The sequence below is a fragment of the Raphanus sativus genome, unplaced genomic scaffold (assembly GCF_000801105.2).
Source record: "Raphanus sativus cultivar WK10039 unplaced genomic scaffold, ASM80110v3 Scaffold0221, whole genome shotgun sequence".
Taxonomy (NCBI): domain Eukaryota; kingdom Viridiplantae; phylum Streptophyta; class Magnoliopsida; order Brassicales; family Brassicaceae; genus Raphanus; species Raphanus sativus.
In genome coordinates this window covers 1-20,348 of record NW_026615541.1, presented here as the reverse complement: position 1 = coordinate 20,348, position 20,348 = coordinate 1, and the positions used below count along the sequence as shown (strand labels likewise).

At 37.0% G+C, this 20,348-nt stretch overlaps 5 protein-coding genes across 6 annotated transcripts; 2 read left to right on the top strand and 3 right to left on the bottom strand.

Moving 5' to 3' along the window:
* The first annotated feature begins 101 nt into the window (after positions 1–101).
* LOC130501597 (uncharacterized) lies at positions 102–1,681 on the top strand. The gene is made up of 5 exons (XM_056996425.1): positions 102–510; positions 631–813; positions 899–1,025; positions 1,168–1,281; positions 1,398–1,681. Exons 1-5 carry the CDS (start codon positions 247–249, stop codon positions 1,511–1,513), a joined length of 804 nt encoding a protein of 267 aa, XP_056852405.1. The 5' UTR covers positions 102–246; the 3' UTR covers positions 1,514–1,681.
* LOC130501598 (uncharacterized) lies at positions 1,626–4,982 on the bottom strand. Its single transcript, XM_056996426.1, has 15 exons — positions 4,668–4,982; positions 4,157–4,434; positions 3,969–4,048; positions 3,790–3,890; positions 3,583–3,705; positions 3,439–3,508; positions 3,271–3,357; positions 3,112–3,177; positions 2,918–3,010; positions 2,777–2,833; positions 2,560–2,691; positions 2,393–2,480; positions 2,221–2,309; positions 1,949–2,142; positions 1,626–1,862 (listed from the first exon to the last, which is right to left on the bottom strand). The coding sequence occupies exons 2-15, from the start codon at positions 4,404–4,406 to the stop codon at positions 1,793–1,795; spliced, it is 1,500 nt and encodes a 499-aa protein (XP_056852406.1). The 5' UTR covers positions 4,407–4,434; positions 4,668–4,982; the 3' UTR covers positions 1,626–1,792.
* Positions 4,983–5,905: 923 nt separating this feature from the next.
* LOC130501594 (uncharacterized) lies at positions 5,906–7,346 on the top strand. Its single transcript, XM_056996422.1, has 5 exons — positions 5,906–6,041; positions 6,198–6,391; positions 6,658–6,742; positions 6,859–6,924; positions 7,034–7,346. The coding sequence occupies exons 1-5, from the start codon at positions 5,958–5,960 to the stop codon at positions 7,124–7,126; spliced, it is 522 nt and encodes a 173-aa protein (XP_056852402.1). The 5' UTR covers positions 5,906–5,957; the 3' UTR covers positions 7,127–7,346.
* A 128-nt stretch (positions 7,347–7,474) lies between these two features.
* LOC108848848 (autophagy-related protein 18b) lies at positions 7,475–9,858 on the bottom strand. Of its 2 annotated transcripts, none has more exons than XM_018622301.2 (11): positions 9,736–9,858; positions 9,511–9,584; positions 9,222–9,295; positions 9,041–9,150; positions 8,866–8,957; positions 8,666–8,778; positions 8,457–8,576; positions 8,244–8,389; positions 8,052–8,165; positions 7,883–7,951; positions 7,475–7,781 (listed from the first exon to the last, which is right to left on the bottom strand). In XM_018622301.2, exons 1-11 carry the CDS (start codon positions 9,792–9,794, stop codon positions 7,655–7,657), a joined length of 1,098 nt encoding a protein of 365 aa, XP_018477803.2. In that variant the 5' UTR covers positions 9,795–9,858; the 3' UTR covers positions 7,475–7,654. The 2 variants fall into 2 exon arrangements, with proteins under 2 accessions (XP_018477803.2, XP_018477804.2); XM_018622302.2 differs by having other exon boundaries at positions 9,230–9,295; positions 9,736–9,802.
* A 305-nt stretch (positions 9,859–10,163) lies between these two features.
* Positions 10,164–13,467, bottom strand: LOC130501592 (probable LRR receptor-like serine/threonine-protein kinase At4g30520). The gene is given in 12 exon segments (XM_056996420.1): positions 10,164–10,622; positions 10,624–10,779; positions 10,852–11,231; positions 11,314–11,658; positions 11,735–11,866; positions 11,955–12,055; positions 12,154–12,213; positions 12,319–12,390; positions 12,506–12,649; positions 12,751–12,822; positions 12,895–13,027; positions 13,130–13,467. Coding segments are annotated over 12 exon segments (1,959 nt in total). The 5' UTR covers positions 13,251–13,467; the 3' UTR covers positions 10,164–10,379.
* Positions 13,468–20,348: the final 6,881 nt, after the last annotated feature.

The window sequence follows — 20,348 nt, the reverse complement described above, 5'->3', positions numbered from 1 at the left end:
GTTCCCCTAAAAATAGAATTGTAGAAATATACTTCTTCTTTTGGTCAAAAAATAGAAAGACACTATAAAATACTAATTGGGCCAAGATTGTCTAACACAGACCCAATAAAAGCCTTAAACCAAGTGAAATAAACGACGCCGTTGGAACATCCCTGAACCTTACGTCTTCCGTGCTCTCGATTCTGCTCGACGATCAGCAAAAGTTGAAACCTTTCTACCTCTCTCGAATAACCCTACATTGAAAAGATGGTGTTGATCGCGAACGAGGAAGATATCCTCACTAAATACGAACAAAACCTACCGTCTTCATCCTCGCCGCAAGCAGCCGCGACGGAGACGAAACAAGCCGACGCCGGAGATGATGATTCCGAAGGATTCGAAACAGCCAGCGAACGTGAAGTCAGCGGTGAGGAAGACGACAGCGAAAACGACGCCGTAACGAACCACGAGGAAGCTCAGATTGAGCCAGTGAGAGAAGGAGAACCAATAACCGACAACGGTTCGAACCAGGTGACACGTGTTCTTATTACATTCATCTCTTTTAGGGTTTTTCAAGTTATGGGTTAATAAAGTTTGAAACTTTAGATAAAGATTGCTTCAAAGTTTGTTCCTTTTTTTCTTATATGGAAGGAGGAAGCCGTGGCGGAAGCTAATGAAGCTAAAGTGGAAGGAAACAGTTTGTTCGTTAATGGTCTTTACGAAGACGCATTGTCTAAGTATATGCTTGCGTTAGAGCTTGTTCAGGAGTTTCCGGATTGCACAGAGCTTAGAGCCATATGCCATTTAAACAGAGGAGTGTGTTTACTCAAACTGGTATGTCCTTTAGCTCGAGTGGTCATCACACACTTGTTTGGTTATCAATAATAGTACTCAAAGATTTCTCTGAAATGTTGCTCAGGGTAAGTACGAAGAGACGATCAAGGAATGCACAAAAGCGTTAGAGCTGAATCCTACTTACGCTAAGGCATTGGTTCGCAGGGCAGAAGCACACGAGAAGCTTGAACACTTTGAAGAAGCTGTCACAGGTGAGTTCATGACTCGTGACTATTTTTTTCTTCTTATATGTCTTAGTTTCTGAAACTTGGACAGGATAGCTAGCTTTTTGGTTGTTGTTATAGGTTTAGTGGAAGAGTTCACACTGAGTCTTTTCTCTTCTCTCATATGCAGACTTGAAAAAGATCTTAGAACTTGAACCTTCGAATGATCAAGCTAGGAAAGGGATTCGACGTCTTGAACCTCTCGCTGCAGAGAAGCGAGAGAAGATGAAAGAAGAGGCTATAAGTAAGTTCTGAGGGAGTATCTCATCATAAAACCTTGTTTATCTTTTGTAAGCAGTCAGCATCAAATGGTGTTCTTTGCAGTCACATATCCCTGAATAAATGTATTTGTGTGTGTAGCTAAGCTGAAGGAGATGGGAAACTCAATCTTGGGTAATTTTGGAATGAGTGTGGACAACTTCAAGGCTGTTAAAGATCCCAACACTGGCTCCTACTCTCTTTCTTTCCAAAACTAGTCACTATATCACTGTGGTCTTTAATGTTTTGCTTTCACCACTTGATTACTGAACAACAATCTGGTTAACTATTGCAATGTGTTGTGTTCTTGATGATGCATTGTTACTAAAATGATGTGCAATCTTTTTTGGATTTTAGTATAAATTCAAAACTCAATGTTACAACAATGGATGGTATTATATTTTTTCTATGGTTCTCAAATGATACACAGAAAATACAACCAAAGTTACACTTGAATCCCTTGAAGAAGAAGAAAAACACAGGAACTTGTATGTGTGTTATGTGTGTTGCAGATTATGTGTTATGGCATGCTGCTCCAAGTACTCTTTGCTGTTCATTTCTGTTAATCTGCCCGAAATAAACATATTCACTTGATGAGCAAGAAAGCTTTTAGGTTATACTGATGGTCCTAGACTATCTTTCGGTTACATTACCTGCTGATGGTTCTATCTTTGGCAAAACCTAACTCGTTGTCCACGCAGAGCTCGGAAACATCGTTCTTTCTTGACCTCGACGATGTTCTTGGAGACATTGACTTCGCGTCGGAGATTGTTACAATCTTTTCCAAGAGTTCTTGAGGAGTTGCTTCAGCTGTACACAGCAACCTTGCTCTGTTCTCATACATCACCTGTAACTCAGTTTGATTAAAGGTTGGTTATGCCTATCTTACAAGTATAAATAAGTAAGGAGACAGGAAACTGCATACATCGACTAGCGTGACGAATCTATACGCAGCAGTCCGGTTATGAAGCCCAAAGACAGGTACTCCTTCCAATGCAAGAGTATGGAACTTCTCTGCAACATCAGGACAAATAAAAAAAAATTTGAGAAAAGAGTTGGCTGAACTGGAGATGAGAGAGAGAGACTGAGTAACTTACTGAACAGTCCGAAGTAATCAGCAGCTCCAAGAGGTCGGTCGCATAACTCTTCAAAAGGGAAGTATGCGCATCCGTTAGCACCTAGAACCTGTTCACAAAGCAGAGAACTAGTCTGATGATGAACTTATACAGACACAACATAACTGACGTAATTACACAGACTATACCTGTAACTTTCTTCCCATAACCACTTCTACTACCTGTGGACGAGCAACAAGATTGCCTCCAAGCAGTTCTTGGTACTTCTGTTTCAAAAGGGTGGAAAGATCTGTACCGATGAAATAGAATCCTTGCTCCGCCTGCACAAGTCCAACAACATATGCTGGTTACTAAACTCTAGTTTGGTCTGAAGCCAAGTGACTTAGGGAGTTTTTGGAGCTATACCGAAGTTAGTTTCCGGTAATCAACGGCTGAGCCAATCTCATGAACCACATTCCTTTCCTGCAAAGATGAAGTTTCTATGACAGTCAGGGAGGGAAAAAAAGAAGAAGACTAGAATCTGATTAATGGAAGTGATGGCGATACCTTTAGTGAGGCAATGAAAGGTAGGAAGAGATCTCTTTGGAGTCCTCCTTCATAGAGTTTATCAGGATTCCGATTCGATGTGGCAACAAGAATCTATATAAGTTTTTGGAAATCATGGACAAAAGCCAGTTTAAACCAAATGAGCATAGATGATTGTATTGTAGCAGTGTAAAGGAAACAGGGATCACACTTACTATGCCATTGCTGAAGAGATGTCCAAAGAGTCGGTTAAGTATCAGAGCATCTGCAACATCAGTTACCTGTAGTAACAGAAACAGAAAGCTGTCAATGAAAAAGCTCAAGATGGGTTGTTGATCCAAAGATGATATATATATGCAAAAGAAAGAAGATACCATGAACTCATCTAGACATAGTAAGATTGCATCATGAGCTATCTCTTGTGCAACAACTTCAAGTGGGTCTGATAAACCCTTGTGCTTCTGCAAACACGTTGACGCAAAATCAAACAGGTATCTCAAGAGGCTAAAAGCTTTCTATTGAAATCAAGAGACAATCCGTACTTGTAATCGACTATGAACAGTCAACATGAAATCATGGAAATGTATCCTCTGCTTCTTCCAAGTGCAAGGCCTAATGACACACAAAGGACAGAACATGAATGAGATCAAGAAAGATAAAAAAGGATGTGAACATACAGAACTTACAGTTGATCAAAGAATAAGTCCATCAACATGGTTTTTCCTGTGCCTACACCTCCATAGAGGTACAATCCTTTAACGGGTGAGACAGAAGACTGTGGCATGATCCTAGACCAGAACCAACGGCTTCTGTTCCACAGACAAAAAGGCAGTTTAATTAAGCTCTCAATCCTAACAAAGGAATAAAAGACTCAAAAGAAGAGAAGCATCAACCTTGATGATTTATCAGAAGTGTTGTAACGATCTAGACGACATGTATCTACTGATTCCACAAGCTCATCATGTAGTCTCTGAAGCTCTTTCAATGCACCAAGCTGCAACATTTCAACAAATACTTCAGCCGCAAGTAACATGAGCCAGGCTTAATTTCATTGATTAAGATTTTTACTAACTTGGCAGACATCACCAGTCATGAGCTCCCCATCACTGATTCTTCTCTCATACTCAACAAGTGGTCCTGTTCTATTCACATCTGCTATTTTACATATTACCAATGATCATTCATCATACTAAACTCAAACAAAACAAAACAAAACAAAAACTTAGAAACTAATCCAATTTAAATACAAAAGAAGCAAACCTGAGGATGAGACAGTGAGCCTAACAGCATCAGCTGCTTCAACTGCCTCTGCTGAAAAACCTCTGGAGAAACTCAACCTCGAAAACAGAGTTGAGTTACAAGTGCTTGTGTTCACCAGAGCTTCGTTTTTATTGACACCGATCAAAATATTGCGGCTTTTGGAGCAGAAAGTTGAGGAGTTGCGTTCTTGATTCCTCAGAGCCCATCTAACTCTACTGAGGGACGAAGATGATCTAACGATCGGTCTCATATTCTGATCAATGCAAACTGAATTATGCCTACAGAAACCAGAAGAAGAACAATGAAGTTATTTTATTGTATGTTCCCAATGAAAGAAGAAGAATCAAAGTAGGAACCACCACAAACTCAAAAAGAGAGGACAAAAAAAAGTTGGAAGCTAATTCTTTATATATATTAATATAAAAAGCCTCATTACAGATGACGTAACGCTCAATAACAACAAAAGATGTTACAGAAACAGAGCAATAATTGATGAAGGAATAGGACTCACCTTGGCTTGAACTAAAGAACAGCTATAACTCTTGCTTCCCGGGAAATAGGGAAAATTTTGTGGATTCAGTTACAGAGTCAAAACAAAACCCAAGAAGAAAAACAAAATCTTTGAAATTAAGTTATGAAGAAGAATCTGATCCGTGCGAGAATTGGATACAAGAGGAAAACGTGAGAGATGAAAAGGTTGTGAAGAGTTTTATTATGTTATGGGATGGTATATATCTGGATAAGTGTTTGAGACAGAGAGAGAGAGACCCAAGAAAAACGGAGATATTATCAAAACAGCGAAGAAGATGATTAACACTTTGTATGTCAAAAAGGAAGGAGATTAACAGTTAAGACTTGTGAGATAGAGACGTGATTAAATTAGGATATACCTCCTTATTTTAGCGGTTGAGACACGTGTGTATATCTTTTTTTTTATTGATTAACTGGAACTATACAACGCTAATTATTAATTTGTTAATGTTAAACTTATATGCACAGTTGTTTTCCAGATCATGAGAATATAAAATTATATATTTATTTACTTATTTAGCAGGATTGACTTTGAAATTCTCAAGTAATGTTCTTGATATATCATTTTCCATTTTAATAAACTTACTAAACTTAACCTACACAAGTCAAATGATTTTTTTCTATTAATAAAATTACTTAATTAAAACAAGGAAATATTATAATCTTGGGTGTACACTTATTCAAAATGAAGCTTCTCGATGTTGCGTTTGCGTCTGCCATAACGGTGGGGCCTAAGCTAGTGGCAAATGCCCATTCAAACGCTAAGCATCTTCCACGTGGAATATACTGACCTGAATCCTTCTTGGTCCCTCTCTTAATTTGATAAATAAAGAAAATTTCAACGCCCATCCTGAAAGAGTTTGGTCCCGCCAATAAATTCTCTTAAATTGTAGTATTTTAATACTATACAGGAGTTTGAATAATAGTATAGTTTTGAACAGTCTTAAATCCTTAGAAAAAAACAAGAGATAAAACATTGTTTTTCCTTTTTAACCCTGCTTGGTTATTAGATGAATCATAATCATGATCCATGGACCTTAACGGTGACTGGTTGCATTACGCATGCTCCCACGTGTACACGTCAGCTCTTACATGTTTCTAAACATGTCTCTTTCTCACCTAACCCCAAGGTGCTTCTTTTCTGGATCAAACACGGGCCTTAATATAATACTGGGCCTTGGCCCATTAAATTTGATAATAACTCATCGGAGAGCTAAACAACTATCGTCTTCTTCGATCGCATTGACTTGTCCGTATAGCTGATTGTTTAATGGCGAATCAAGGAGCAAAGAAGCGGAAGGATGAGAACGCTCGGCACATGGCCAAGCTCCGTCGTATCATCATCGCTTGCAACGTAACTCCCCCTCTTTCTCCTGATTTTCTCACCTAATTGAGAACTTAAATCTGTAAACTTTCGATGTAATTAGATACGTTTCTTCGTAAAGTTTCGATTTTTATGTCGGGATCTGATTGGTTTATGCGATATATGTGTGTTGGTATCATCACACAGGTTGTGTACGTGATAGTGAGGATGCTAATTTTTCATTCGAGCTTTACATGGAAGCATTGGATTGGTCTTGTGGTGACGTCGATAGGTTACGGTGTTCCTTATAAGTTTCTCGATGGGATGGCGAAGCCTAGTGTTAGCGACGATGGTGAGCTTATTGATGGTGGGTTTGACATGAGCACTGGTGGTATTTGTGGGTACGTTTTTTGTTCTCTTACAGAAAAGTGTCTGCCTTTTTTTGTCTCAGTGTTGTGATTAGTTTCTTTCTCGAAAGCCAATAGCTTTTGTCCGTTGATTGGTCTGTTCTTTAGTCAGGAGTAAGTGTAAAGAGGAGTGTTTGAAATGTGATGTGTGTCAGCCACCATTTTTTAGAAAAGTATGCTGTTTGATCGAAAATTGCTACGTAATGATCATCTTTATGGTGGTTATTACAAGCCTAACTAATGATCTCTGGTCCTTGCAGATACTTGCACGATGTGCTCTACATCACTTGCTTTGTGCAGCTTGCATCTATCATCTCTGGAAAGTTTTGGTACACCTATCTAGTGGTACGCTCATCTGAATTTTTTTTTGTAAAATCTGAATACTTACTACTTAGACAAACTATAGATTTTGCAGCTTCTGTTGGAAAGCAATGATGTGATCTTCTTCTTTTTTTTTTTAGATTCCTGCATTTGGAGCGTACAAAGCTTCTGGGTTTATTAAAGGATTCATGTCACAAGGTTCAGAGGTAATTCAGTTAGTTTTGAGTACTCTCAAAGTGCTTTTTGAACAAGGGGAACACTTTGGGGCTTTATTAATACAATGGACTGTGGTTTGTCTCTGTGACTGAACTTTAGGGAGGTGTAGAGGATGAGAAAACTCGCAAAAAGAGGGAGAAGATGGAGAGAAAAGCTTCTAGAGGGCAAGCCGTCAGGACAAGATCACGATGAATTGTGTTTTCATCATCTTTTAGCAACAACTTAACTGTGGGAAAATCTGTCCTCAAAACATACAAAATGCAAATCAACGGGCAACAACACTCACTCTTGTCTTTGCAAAATCATTTTGTTGTACCGATGTAGCCTGTCTTTACACTGTTTGAATTTAATGGATGTTGTTGATGTTAAGATTGAAGGTTTTTAGTTATCCTGAGTAAACTCCCTAAGATCATATAGCTGTCTTTACACTATTTGAGTTCATGGATGATTTGTTTAGATGAAACAACTTCTTCATAGCTCCTTGACTGTAAGTAAGCAGCTAAGGAGTCAGTACAGAAATGATGAAAAAGAGCTTGGAACTCGAGAGACACCATTTTGTATTTCCTTTCCTTGAACACAAGTGACTATTTGAGAACACAGAGTATTTGACAATAGCCAAAGGACATGAGACAACAAACAAAACAATCTTTGATGTTATATACACAAAGAAGAAGCTTCCATGTACTTTGGTATTTATGGTATTGGGTTAGTATATTAATATCAACTGCTGATTACGGGGTAGAGGTTGAACTCACGTTCCAGTGTCCATAACGATTCATTCTTGCTATTGATACTCAACGTATACTCCTGGAAATACCCACTATATGTAATCACTGATACAGTCGCCCTGAAAATGAGAAGAAACATGAAAAGATCAGACCAAAAGCCTTTTTTCTGCGGTAAAACAACCGCAGAATTCAAAATGGAGATATCCTAAATATCTTTTACCTAATAGATGTAAACTGAGATGGAGATGATGTTCCTTCAAGTTTCTCTATCTTCCTAACCACTGCATAACTGTTAACACACAAGAAAGCAACAGACAATAAACCTCTTTTGAGTTATACATAGCCTAATAGGTCATTTAGCAAGCGTCCAGAAGAAAAAGCATTCTCACCTTCTAATTCCGGAAGGAACTGCATTTTGAAGCACGTGGTGATGCGCTGGGTCTAGTGCATCACTCACGCTGTCTGGAAGAACTGATCCAAGAAAGCTAGTAGACCTTTTGCTTCTGCAACAAAGAAAACATGAAGAAGAAGAGTCTGACACAGTGTAAGGGAAGTAAAGAGTGGTGGTTCTTAATCCTCACCTTTGGTTTATGGCCAACATTAAAGAGAAGGCATGGATGGAGCCTGAAGAACTCGTCGCAATCAATATATCCGGTAGCTGTGTGGATGGTCCAAAAGAGAGTGAGTATATTGTTGATGGGTATGTTCCTCTCCTGAAACTATATGACTGCAAACACAAGAAAGAAACTAAGGACAAGATGTATTGTGTATCCAAAGAGAAACTATTCATTCACCTTAGTTGATTCAGAAACAAGATGGACTCGGATCAGAGTTCCTTGCTCAGATGCTGTAGCAATATACATTCCATTTGAAGAGAGTGCGATTGCAGCCAATGGAGAACGATGTGCATCAATCTGTAATTGAGTTCAACAATCAAAGTTTGTTAGTAGTATGCAACTCAAGAACCCCAAATAGTTTGATCAGAAAAAAAATTCAAGTAAACCTCACTGTGAGACTGCAAATCAATGACGTTATACACCAAAACAGCTCCTTTGGTTGTACTAGCCGGAACAGCTAAGAAGCAGCCTTCAAGACTTGGAGAGAACGCACAGAGACCTGCTCAAAGATACTCTTGTTCACAACTAACCAAACCGCTACTACAAAAGTTGATAGAAGGAAACTTCACTTCCTGATGAGCTCTACCTTTTGGATTTGGCACGGTGTCGATAGTATCAAGCATAACAAGCGTATTCAAGTCGTAAACGAATGTTTTCTCCACCAGCACAACAACAAGCCTGATAAGATCATGGATTCACACTTAAAAGACAAACCAAAACAACCTTTTGATGTGTAATTAGCAAAGTTTTTGGAAACTAACCGTTTCTTGTTCATACGGACAGCAAGTATAGAAGTCAAAAAATTCAGTTCTTTAAGAGGAGAACCCCTTGTGGTATTGAATAAGCAGAGTCGCCTTGGAGATAGAGAAGCCTGTATATGAAATTTGCCCAAATCATACAAATGAGAGACAACTTGATCAAAAGGTTCAAAAAAGCACAAACCTGCTCACCAGCTCCAACAAGTGCAAGTAGATCAGAGCTATACAACATCTCAACAATAACAAAAGCTCCAGCAGCTAATATACCAAAACATCAAACAAATCAAACTTCAATACATATATCACAAGATCCTATTCAAATTACACTAATTTTTGACAGGGCTTAGTGTCTGCATTACAAGGATGTTTATCTTCAATATCAGATCATACTTTCAATATCCTAATCGCTCTGAGATTCAATACAAAGAACATAGCCAACATAAAGTTTTAGTCTTTTGATTGATAAAACTTGCCTCGTTCATAACAGAGTCTGCCTGTAGTTGAATCGAATATTTTGAAGGAATCTCTCGAACTTATCGCAAACCCACTGCAAACAAATGACCGAGCAACCAACCAACAACAAAAGGGAAGCTTTTGAGTTACGTTTTCAGAGAAGACCAAGCCAGAAACCAACGAAAAAGGCAGCAATTTTTCCTGGAAAATCCACTAAAGGAATCGAATTTCGATGCCAATCTCACCTGTTATCTTGATTGAAAGATGCACAGTAGATAGAAGATGGAGACGACTGATTCGCCATGTCGCCAAATCGTTAAAAGTCTCTCTCTTTCGTTTACTTTATATAAGCTCTGTTTTCGTCTTCCACCTCTTGTCCTTACCTTTCAAAACGATGTCGTTACTTCTTCTTTTAACTGTCCTTGTCCTTACCTCCCAAAACGATGTCGCTTTATTCTTCTTTTTTAACTGTTTTTATTGTTTGAGTGAGGTGAAAATGTTGACTCAGTGATATTGTTGGTTTGTGATAAGAAACTGAAAGTGACACATGATGGTCAAAGTTAGACAAAAGTTTCAAGGCGTTACTAGAAGAGGACCACCACCACAAGCTAAAGTATGATAACAACATAAGCTAAAGTATTGATGCAAATGAGAGACAACATGATCAAAAGAAGAGTCAAAAACAACATCACTCTCATATAGTTTCTGGCTTTGCCACCATAAACAACAAGAAGAAAATACATACCAAAAAGAGTGTATATACACATCAACATCACAAACAACATAATCTCAAACTATTAGAGAAAATTTTGCAATCATTCACCAAACATATACATGTCTATATTATAAAAAAAACTGTAGAGCTTCTTCATTATAGGTTTGTGTTGTGTTATCTTGGACCGGATAATTCCATGGCTAACAAATCTAACGGCTGTTGATCATCATCATCATCGAAAGCAGTCGAAGAGCCAAACATTTGATAAGTTGGATCATTGCAATGTCCTTCAAGCCTTGAGGCTGAGGTAGTAGACAGAGATGAGTTTGTCTTGAAAGAGATGTTGGCATGGTAGAAATGTGAATGGTTATGCGAAGCAGCCCATCTCTCTGCTAAGCCATCACCTTCCAGCATCAAAAACCACTTCAGACATTTTAGGACGGTGAGCTGGAAGATACTGCGTGCATAGCAACGCCACTTGTAACATCTCTCCGACCTCAATCTTATCGTAGTTTGTCCCTAACTCTCTGTCCACCAGCTCCTCTACTTTCATCTCCTCATGCAACTTCCTCGCCTAAACACAAAGTTACAGTTTGATAAGTAATCAAGAAAAATGTGATTCTTGATGAGTGTTCTCATCCCTTACCCATTCAAGCATAGCTCCTTTCTGGCTAGCGGTTTTACCAAACTCGAGAGCTCTTAATCCGGTTATGAGCTCAAGCAAAAGTATACCAAACCCAAACACATCGGTTTTCTCAGAAGACTGACCGGTGGAGAGATACTCAGGCGCAATGTGTCCAACCGTGCCACGGACCGCGGTAGTGACATGAGAATCCTCGTGGTTAAGGAGCTTCGCAAGCCCAAAGTCACCAACAACGGCTTCAAAGCACTCGTCTAAGAGAATGTTAGCAGCTTTGACATCTCTGTGAATGATCTTTGGATCACACTGCTCGTGTAGATACAACAAACCCCTCGCTGCTCCAATAGCAATCCTCTTCCTCATGTTCCAGTCCAGTGCTGGTTTAGCTACAACAGGTAAAAAAACAAAGTTGGTTTAAGAGCTTTAGTCAGCTGAAAAACGAGACTTAAGAGCTGATGTTGTACTGACATTTAAGCTTCAAGGCGACGCTGCCATTAGGCATGTAAGGGTAAACAAGAAGCCTTTCACTAGATGTTTTGCAATAACCGATCAACCTAAGCAGATTCCTGTGAACAGCTAAGCTGATCATCTCCAGCTCGGTTCGAAACTGTGAATCCCCGGTAGTTCCATTAACATCCTTCAACCGTTTCACCGCAACAACAGTCCCGTCTCCTAGCTTTCCTCTGTAGACATTACCAAACCCTCCAGCGCCGAGGATGCTCTTGGAACTGAAACCATCTGTAGACACATGGAGTTCTCTGAACGTGAAGCTCCTTAGGTTCCCCAGTCCTTGTAGCCCTTCCTCTTGCTTGTCTGCTAAAAAGAAAAAACTTAAAACAATCTTCATGAACCAAAGTAGTATAAAGAACAAAGCCTCAATTCAACGAACCGTTTAGGTTAAGGATCAGTAGCCTTCTTTGTTTCTTTCGGTACCAACAGAGGAACCCGAGGGCAAGGATTAGTAAAACAACAAAGCCAAGGCTTACACCGAGCGCTATAGCAAATCTATTAGACCTGCCTCCTACACAAACACACATTCAAATAAATAAATAAAAAATGATTAATGAAAGGATCAAATAACAACTGATGCCAAGAAGGAGGATTCTTACCTGATGAGGAGCTTAGAGAAACAGAAAGAGGACTTGGAGTGATTGATCCAGAACAAATCTCAGGTGGGCTGCTTCTACATATCAAAGGATTCCCAGCAACACTACACTCAACAACAACAAAGCAGAATCAAACAACACTTAGTCCTGATTATTATATTTTTAAATCTTAAAACACACAAAGCAAGTGTTGTATTATTACTTGAAAGTCCTGGCTGGGAACTTAGGAACAGGGCCACTGAGGTTGTTGTAAGACAAGTCCCTAAATTCCAAAAAAAAAGACAAAACTCAAACACAAAAAGACAAAATCTTTAAAAGAAAATGTAACAGGAAGAGGAAGAAAAGACAAATCTTTATGTATTCTTACAAGAAGGTGAGATGAGGGATTTGAGACAAAGAAGCAGGGAAGGGCCCAGACAATGAGTTGTTGTTCAATCTCCTAATTGAATAGAAAAAACAAAACCAATTCGTACGAGGTAAAGATGAGTTTACTATGAAACTGATGATGATCAAATCATTAGATGGTGAACAGAGATTTAAAGAAGAAAGCTCACAGGTATTGAAGGTTGGTTAGCTGCTCTACTGAAACGGGGATTTCGCCGGAGAATCTGTTGTTGGAGAGATCCAAAGTTTGTAACTTTGGAAGTAAACTGAGCTCCGGTGGGATCTTGCCGGAGATGTTGTTGTTCTGCAATGACCTTCACAAACAAAAATAGGAAGCTGAGGTTAGAGAGAGATACAAACAAAAAAAAAGACAAAACAAGAAAGGGTGGAGGATCCGAGGTTGTCGAAAACATACACTTGTTGGAGATTAGTGAGGTTTCCGATGGACTCAGATAGAGTTCCCGAGAGAGATTGGCTTGGAGCTCCTCTGGAGAGAGAAAGATTGAGACTTGTTGACGTTAGTGAACTCTATAGAGAAGAACACAAAAACTAAACTCACAGGCCAGTGACGAGGTTGTCGGAGGAGCAAGTGATCATAGCCCAGCTACAAGGATCAACAGAGAACTCGTCCCAGTTGTTCAAAGCTCCATGAGGATCATGCAGAGAGTTTTTTATATTTATTAACGCATCCACTGTTACCATTTTTACACCAAAAAAAAAAAGCAAAAGTTAAAATCTTTAAACAAATAGGAACAAAAAGAAACGGTCTTTTAGTGTTGTAACGTTTTTTTTACCTTCAGGGTTTCTTGGCTCGGAAGAGAGCGTAGGAGTTGAGAAACAGAGGAAGAACAAGTAGAGGAGATGAAGTTGATTCAAGTTCAACATCGTTGTCTTCTTAGTTACCACTACCACCATGGAAGGTTTAGCTAAAGAGAAAGGAAAGAGCAAATACTTCTTTTCTTTTTAAGTTGGGTTTGTGACCACAGAACACACATAAGAAAAGAAGAGAAAGGCAAAAGCAAACAAAAGAAGAAGTCTCGGGTCTATCAAAGAAGTGCTTCTTTCTTTCACCCTTCTTTTCAAATAGTCTCTCTCTCTCTCACCACAGGAGAGGAGAAGAAGGGAAACAACAAGCTGAGAGGTTTAAATGGAGGAGAGAGAGAGAGACAGAGAATCAGGGGAAGCTGATACGGACTGTCGGACCCGGGATGGTGGAGGATGCTGGTCTACTCCACACTCTCTTTTCCTAGTTGTCTCCTTTTCTATATTGCTAATTTCCTGTTTTTTAAATTAAAAAACAATAGGACTACTTTCTTGTATTAAATTTAGTTTTTGATTATTTTTTCGAACTAAAATTGAGTTTTTGATTATTATTTTTACCTTTTATATTAAATATTTTATTTATTATAATATTTTTAAGATGGATTTTAGATTTTGAGTGAAATAACTAGTTTTTAATGTAAAATAAAAAAACTAATACACTAAAAACTATTGGAGTCTACTCATGTGTATATATCTCAGAGATTTGCCCTATTATAGATTTCGATATACATTTTTGTTGTTCAAAGTTACAAAACTGCACTTACTGTAAAATGAAAAAGAAGAAAACATAATTGATGTAATATTGTACTTACCAGTGACAGGCTATAGGACTGATTTTGTAATTCTGAAATTCGCTTCCCCCTTTATTTTTTTAATGTTTTGTCTTTTTCATATCTTTCTTCCATTTAATGGAAACAATGCTTTTACCACCTAAATTTGAAATTTAATATAGTGATATATAGCTATATATTTAATATAAATTTGAAATTTAATATAGTGAAATTTAATATAGTGATATATTGTGTCACTATATTAAATTTAATATATTTTACCACCTATCTATCTTTAATATATTGTGGTAAAATATATATTTGATATATTTTACCACCTATCTTTCTTCCACCTAAATTTGAAATTTAATATAGTAATATATTTAATGATTCACATTTATAGAAATTATTATATAAAAATGTCAAAACGCAATAACATGAGATCATAGTGTGGTAACAAGAGAAACGAGCAACAAGTCAAGATAAAAGCCTTAATATAGGGATAATCCACAGTTTCCTAATGAGGTGCTATTTATTTGGTGATTTTACACAATTTATGACAAGTCCCTATACGTTTGATTTATTTCTTTTCTTTGTCAGTCTATTTTCTTTGTCATTATTTTGGCCCTCCTTTTGTATTTTCTTACTTTAATACAACACCCTCCTCTAATAATGACTACATCTTTGTCTTTCTTTTCCCTATTTTATTACTTTTTCTACCTTTTTCCCCTTTCAATCACGTCTTTCTTTACTGCCAGAACATTCATGACCCCCACGTTTCGAATGTATGTTTTTAATAAAGTTTTCGTATAAAAATGTTAGAAAATAATCAAGTTTTTTTTAACATGTACATGTACTAACTAATAAATAATCAATCATGCATTGCCCACTTACAGTTTCGCACAACAATGCTAACTCGAGGCTAATAAGAAACAAGTTTTTAGAAATTTGCATGTTCTTAATTAGATGTATACTCGTCACATTTTGAAGTAGTCTATGTACCGAGTACTGAAAATAAGAAGAGGTGGCCAAAATGCCGAATTAGGGTGAGCAATATGAGGTAAGCAACGAGATGCTTTGTAACCAATCACCTTATTTTCTCGTCACATATTATCAATGATCCTCTTCCTTTACAACCAAAAAAATGATCCTCTTCCTTATTACATCATGCATGCATCTTTGAAATATATATTCCCTAATTAAATTTATAATCTGTGCCTTACGCATATAATAATAAAAATACTTGGTGGCCTTTTTGTAATCGGTGCATTCACCCCCGAGATATATTGTTGAATGTTTCACAAGTGATTAAGAATCAGAATCATATTCATTTGGCTGTAACAATTCAGCGGAATTTGTAAGACTTAAAATTCTGGTCTTTCAAGAAAGTGGAGAAATACTGGATGATGGGACAAATCGAGCTACATATCAACAACATTCTTATGCGTTTTGGCTTCAGTTTCAATCTTCTTCTTCTTTTTGCTGAGCCCAAAGACCATACATTTTTCTAGGTTGGAATGAGTGAATGAACACTTCAAGATTCTTCCAAAGCAAACTTGAACCGAATGATTTGACTTCTCACTCCTTTGGAAGGGTCATGTAAAACTACTTGGCTTTTGTTTCAATCTCCTTATATATTTTACAAAATTTTAAGTATAATGTCAAAAGGGGAAATAATTAACATTCATGAAGGATTATAAAAGTAGATTCATCTTCTCAATAATTTGCACCACAAAGAAAATGTTGGATATTTAAATTCGTCTCTATTTTCTTCAGTAATGTTTGTTTCATCTTTTTATCCAGGGGACCATATTCTGATATGCACCAATTATAAAATGCTTTATTTCCATTAAAGATCTTTTAAAAATATTATTTGTTACTTTTTCACCTTTTATGGTGGCCAATTGTACATGCTTTGTGACTACTAACTTCACAATCTATAAGCATATCTTCATCGTTGTAGCAGATATGTAGCAGAACAGTGTTGATTGTGCATCCTAACAATGGAACATGAGTCATCAATCATTAATTAATGGATCTTGATGTTATGTTAGTGTTTAAAAAAAGTGGAAAAGTGAAAAACGCTCAATTTACCAACTATCAGATTAATTAACAATATCAAAATCCTGAATATTACCTAAATAAATCTTATACTTTTTAATATTTATAAGTAACACTATTAAAACGTGAATTGGTCCGGTGACTTGCAATGACCTAAACAAAAACTATGATGAGTTTCGCATTAGGTTCGTAGAACAATCTTTCAAGTAAAACATGTGTTATTTAAGTTTTGGTTTGCAGATTTAAGTAAAAAGGCTACAAAAAGCAAACAAAGAATATATTGAGAGAGTAAAAAAGTTGAAGTTAATAAAAAAGAGAGAGAGAATGGGGCAGCAAATCTACGTCGGAGTGCGTTTATTCTTTTCTGATTTCCCCTTGTTCATATGGTCGACCTGATCCTTCCACGTTCTGTATTTTTCTTCAAGTTCCTTACTATTTCTTTATTATGGTTTGAGCAAGTGACCGTTGTTATAAACAAACTTAAAATACATGTAGTTTAGAAATATATTGAATATGGACTGTTATTCTTGAGTAATTGTTACTAATTAGCAAACAGATATTTTATATTTTATCTTGTACCAATCTAATTAATAGTTTATTTTCATTTTAAAACAATATATTAGACAACAATGGCCAGAGCGCTGTCTACTGCGTCTATGGACGGGTGGTTCCGCAGGACAGGTTGTTACATAAGTAACAACCTGTCCTGCGGAACCACCCGTCCATAGACCCAAGCTCACAGCGCTGCAGCGCACCGACCCCAACCCCTCCATTATGAGTTTTCACTAACTCTATAATTAGGTTGTTGGTGAGGTTCGAACCCCCGACCTCACCCTTTAACAGCATTCCACAAGACAAGCTGTCACCAATTGACCTGTCAAAAAACAATGGCCTAAACTCAAAACTCAAAACAGGTCGGATGAACCAAAGCAATAATTTAGATTTGGATGAGGAAATATACTCCTGAAATAATAGGCCCATAATGCTTTGCACCGTAAAACTTAAAGCCCATATTCAATATATCATTTTGTTCTACTACAGTGAATTTAAAAGGTGGAAATAATACGATGCATGTAATTTACTGGCTTGCTTGAACGTTTTTTTGGTCTAAGCTTGCTTGAACGTTAATTACCACTATTGGCAATATCAAGTTGAACATATAAAGTATCATAATGTGTAGGGTTTACTTAATATAATTTGCTCAGTTGATCATTTCCTTTTTCTAATTATTCCTTGATTAAACATACCAGTTGTATTCTTGTATTTAACTAAGTGTACGCAATAGTTGAGTAGAAAACCCTAAATAAGTAACATGATGAGTAATAAAGTTTTCGGTTTTACGGTGTTATGGAAGGCACAATACCGAGATGAGAAGAAATGTAGAACCAAGAAACAACCATCTCTCAATCTCTCCTACCTTTTCCTGCGTTATGTTGTCAACAATAGATTACTTTAGATATATACATCCAACATCATCAGGAATGTACATATGTACACACATAGAAAAGCTTGAAAATAAAAATAGATCGAGAATTCAGAAAAAAAAAATTGCAGTGGCTTGAAAATAAAAACGACAAAAAAAGAAAATAAAAACAACAAGTTCTTTTTGTTTTTTTTTTAGTAGATAGTTCAAAAGTTTTGATATGGACTGAAACCTACGCTTGAAATTCCTGCTTGGCTTTGTTCATTTGTTTAAATAATATTCGATCAATTAGATGTTTTATTATTCTACAACAGGTAGGGGTTCTTTTGGCAACATATTACTAAAGGTAGGTCACATTAAGTTCACTATATTTTAATTGTCATAGGAATCTGATTAGCAAACCAATATGGCTATTTATAGGATTAAATTAGTATAAGCTTTATGATGGTCTGACCAATAACATGTGCACCCTAGTTGAAACTAGATTTTATGGAGAGTACCACCATCAAACACTATACAAATTTTCATATTCTCCTCTGTACATGGTGCAGACAAAAATATATCTATACATAATTGGCGTCCGTGTAACAGTTGAACCGAACTGGAACTGAATATTTGTGGTTGGTGTTGGTTGTGCTGCATTATTGCATAGGAGAAAGATCTAACGGCATAAAAGAACTACACGTGTACGGAAATTATAAGAGTTAGATGAAACAACCAGAGAGAGAGAGGCAATGACTTGTGGCTTGTGGCTTGTGGCTTGTGGCTTGTGACTTGTGAGGTGAAATGACAGAGGAAATGCAGAGAATTATGAAAAAAGAGTTACGAATGAGACAAAATGTCAGAGGAAATGTCAGCTTCCTCTGTCCATTGCAACACTGTTTTACCTCCCAGAACCATATTTTTGTTTGTAGATTTGTTTCACTGATCCAGAATTAATTGGATCCAGCATAGAATGGTGAGATTGTGAGTAAACCATTTACATTTCATCGGCTCTTCCCACTGGTAATCATGGTAGTGTGTTGGTTAAAACGTTGATATCATTCAAACCCTTGAAATGATCTGCTTTTCACAAATGAATAGCATTCCAAAACATTAGGTTTTCTTTGAAACAAATATCTTAAAAGGGTTTGCCATGCTCAAAATCAATCAAAGCTAAGGATAAAGTATTAATCAATGATTCAAAGATGAAATTTTATGGTTTATATTCTTAGCCATTTTATAATTTTGATGAAGTTTATCAGAAATATTGTATGGACTTTAAAAATCTGTGTTGTACGGATATGTTTTCTATGACTCTCATAAAAATATATTGAAACTCAATTAAAAGGATTTCATATCAAATTTTCTGAGCTATTATATGTTTAATGCATGATTTCATAACCAATCTTCTATTTCGGTCGCAACTGTTTTCTCGGTGATTGAAAAGGAAATGAGAAATATTATCTTAGCCAAAAGGTCAACAAAGAGCTTCAAATCCCTTATGGTTCTCTCGTTGAGTTAGATTGACTTCTTTTGCTAAGTTCTTTATGATCCATCTTGTTTTTTATTCTTTTTTGCCAAAATGGCTCAGACCAAGATCTTTGTATAAAAACCTCTTAATCATCTATAATATTTACAGTTTAACAAAAAAAATGCATGATTTCCAAGTAATGATTGATGTAGTAAACTTGTTTCTTTTTTCCAAATTTATGATTGGAAAACATCCCGAAACGAATTATTTGAACCATTAATTTTCTAACTATTATTGTTTCTACCAAAATTTATGAACTTTGAGTTACAATTTTTTATTTACCAAAATATTCGGAAAAGAACCCCAATAATCAAACAAAACCAAAACTGTACAGGACACAAGAAAAAGAAAAAGCATTAGACGTGGACATCTACTAAATAATTTTTAGTTTTACGTATCTAGACGCGGTTAGGGATGATATTCGAGTTTCATCTTTGTAATTTTCTTCAAGGTATTTGCACCGACGTATTTAGTAGTAGAATAATGGAATTGAGAATTGGAAAATGACTAGTGAGAACACTTCTTGGAACCTCTAGTCATATGTCTAATTGTCTATATTTAACGAACCTTAAATATAATAGGTTCATTCTACGGCAAATATTATCACTACAGAGAAGAAAACAAGATTTTGGGGCCCTATATTAGTACATGCAAATGGTGAAAGCTAACCAAATCGTTTGCAAGATACGGTGAGCGACAATTTTTTTTTTTTGAACGACGATGAGCAAAACACAACCATCTCTTTTCGAAGTATTATTTCAATTACAACATCGATACTTATATGATTTCAGTAATGACCAATTTTCATAATAATAGGTAACTCAAACAAATCATGTGCATGGGATGAAGACATTAGACCAGAGCCGATGATCGCACAGATCTTGATTGATTTTAAAAGTAAGAATATACAGTACTAAGAATAAAAATGTTAGAAAAATCCTATGAGATCTATTTTCAACTTGTTAGAGAAGACAATAAAACAACAATGATGTATTTTCAACCTAACCAAAAAAAAAAAAAAACGGCTAGTTTCTCTCAGCTCCTTGCGACGGAAAAGGCGACAAACCTCAACAGTGCCTCTGCTCTCTGCCTCTCACCGGCGTCTCATCAGGCGTCGGTTCCTCAGTGAGTGCTCCGCCTCTCCTCCGCCGAGCACAATGAAGAAGAAGAAACCCCAAGAAATCCCCTTCGAAATCGTCGCCGAAGTCGTCTCCCAAGGCCCCCTCGGAAGCGATTTTTCCCCCTGTTTCGCCTGATCTGGTTTCAACCGACACTAAGGAGATTTCCGATGCCCAAATCGACTACCCAGTTGACGAGGTTGCTCAATCGCCTTCCTCCCCCGTAAATCCAGTCTCGGATCTCTCTGATCTATCCGCTACCTTGGTTGTGATCGACGCGCCGTCGTCGGATCCTCCAGTTACCAC

Coding starts and splice junctions, on each gene's coding strand:
- LOC130501597 (XM_056996425.1), top strand. CDS start 247: ATGGTGTTGATCGCGAACGAGGAAGATATCCTCACTAAATACGAACAA. Junction 814..898: donor GAGTGTGTTTACTCAAACTG/GTATGTCCTTTA, acceptor AATGTTGCTCAG/GGTAAGTACGAAGAGACGAT. Junction 1,282..1,397: donor GATGAAAGAAGAGGCTATAA/GTAAGTTCTGAG, acceptor TTGTGTGTGTAG/CTAAGCTGAAGGAGATGGGA.
- LOC130501598 (XM_056996426.1), bottom strand. CDS start 4,406: ATGAGACCGATCGTTAGATCATCTTCGTCCCTCAGTAGAGTTAGATGG. Junction 3,178..3,270: donor TATGTCTAGATGAGTTCATG/GTATCTTCTTTC, acceptor CTGTTACTACAG/GTAACTGATGTTGCAGATGC. Junction 2,143..2,220: donor GATTCGTCACGCTAGTCGAT/GTATGCAGTTTC, acceptor ACTGAGTTACAG/GTGATGTATGAGAACAGAGC.
- LOC130501594 (XM_056996422.1), top strand. CDS start 5,958: ATGGCGAATCAAGGAGCAAAGAAGCGGAAGGATGAGAACGCTCGGCAC. Junction 6,392..6,657: donor AGCACTGGTGGTATTTGTGG/GTACGTTTTTTG, acceptor TGGTCCTTGCAG/ATACTTGCACGATGTGCTCT. Junction 6,743..6,858: donor TTTGGTACACCTATCTAGTG/GTACGCTCATCT, acceptor TTTTTTTTTTAG/ATTCCTGCATTTGGAGCGTA.
- LOC108848848 (XM_018622301.2), bottom strand. CDS start 9,794: ATGGCGAATCAGTCGTCTCCATCTTCTATCTACTGTGCATCTTTCAAT. Junction 9,296..9,510: donor CAGACTCTGTTATGAACGAG/GCAAGTTTTATC, acceptor TTGGTATATTAG/CTGCTGGAGCTTTTGTTATT. Junction 7,952..8,051: donor GTTCCTTCCGGAATTAGAAG/GTGAGAATGCTT, acceptor GTGTGTTAACAG/TTATGCAGTGGTTAGGAAGA.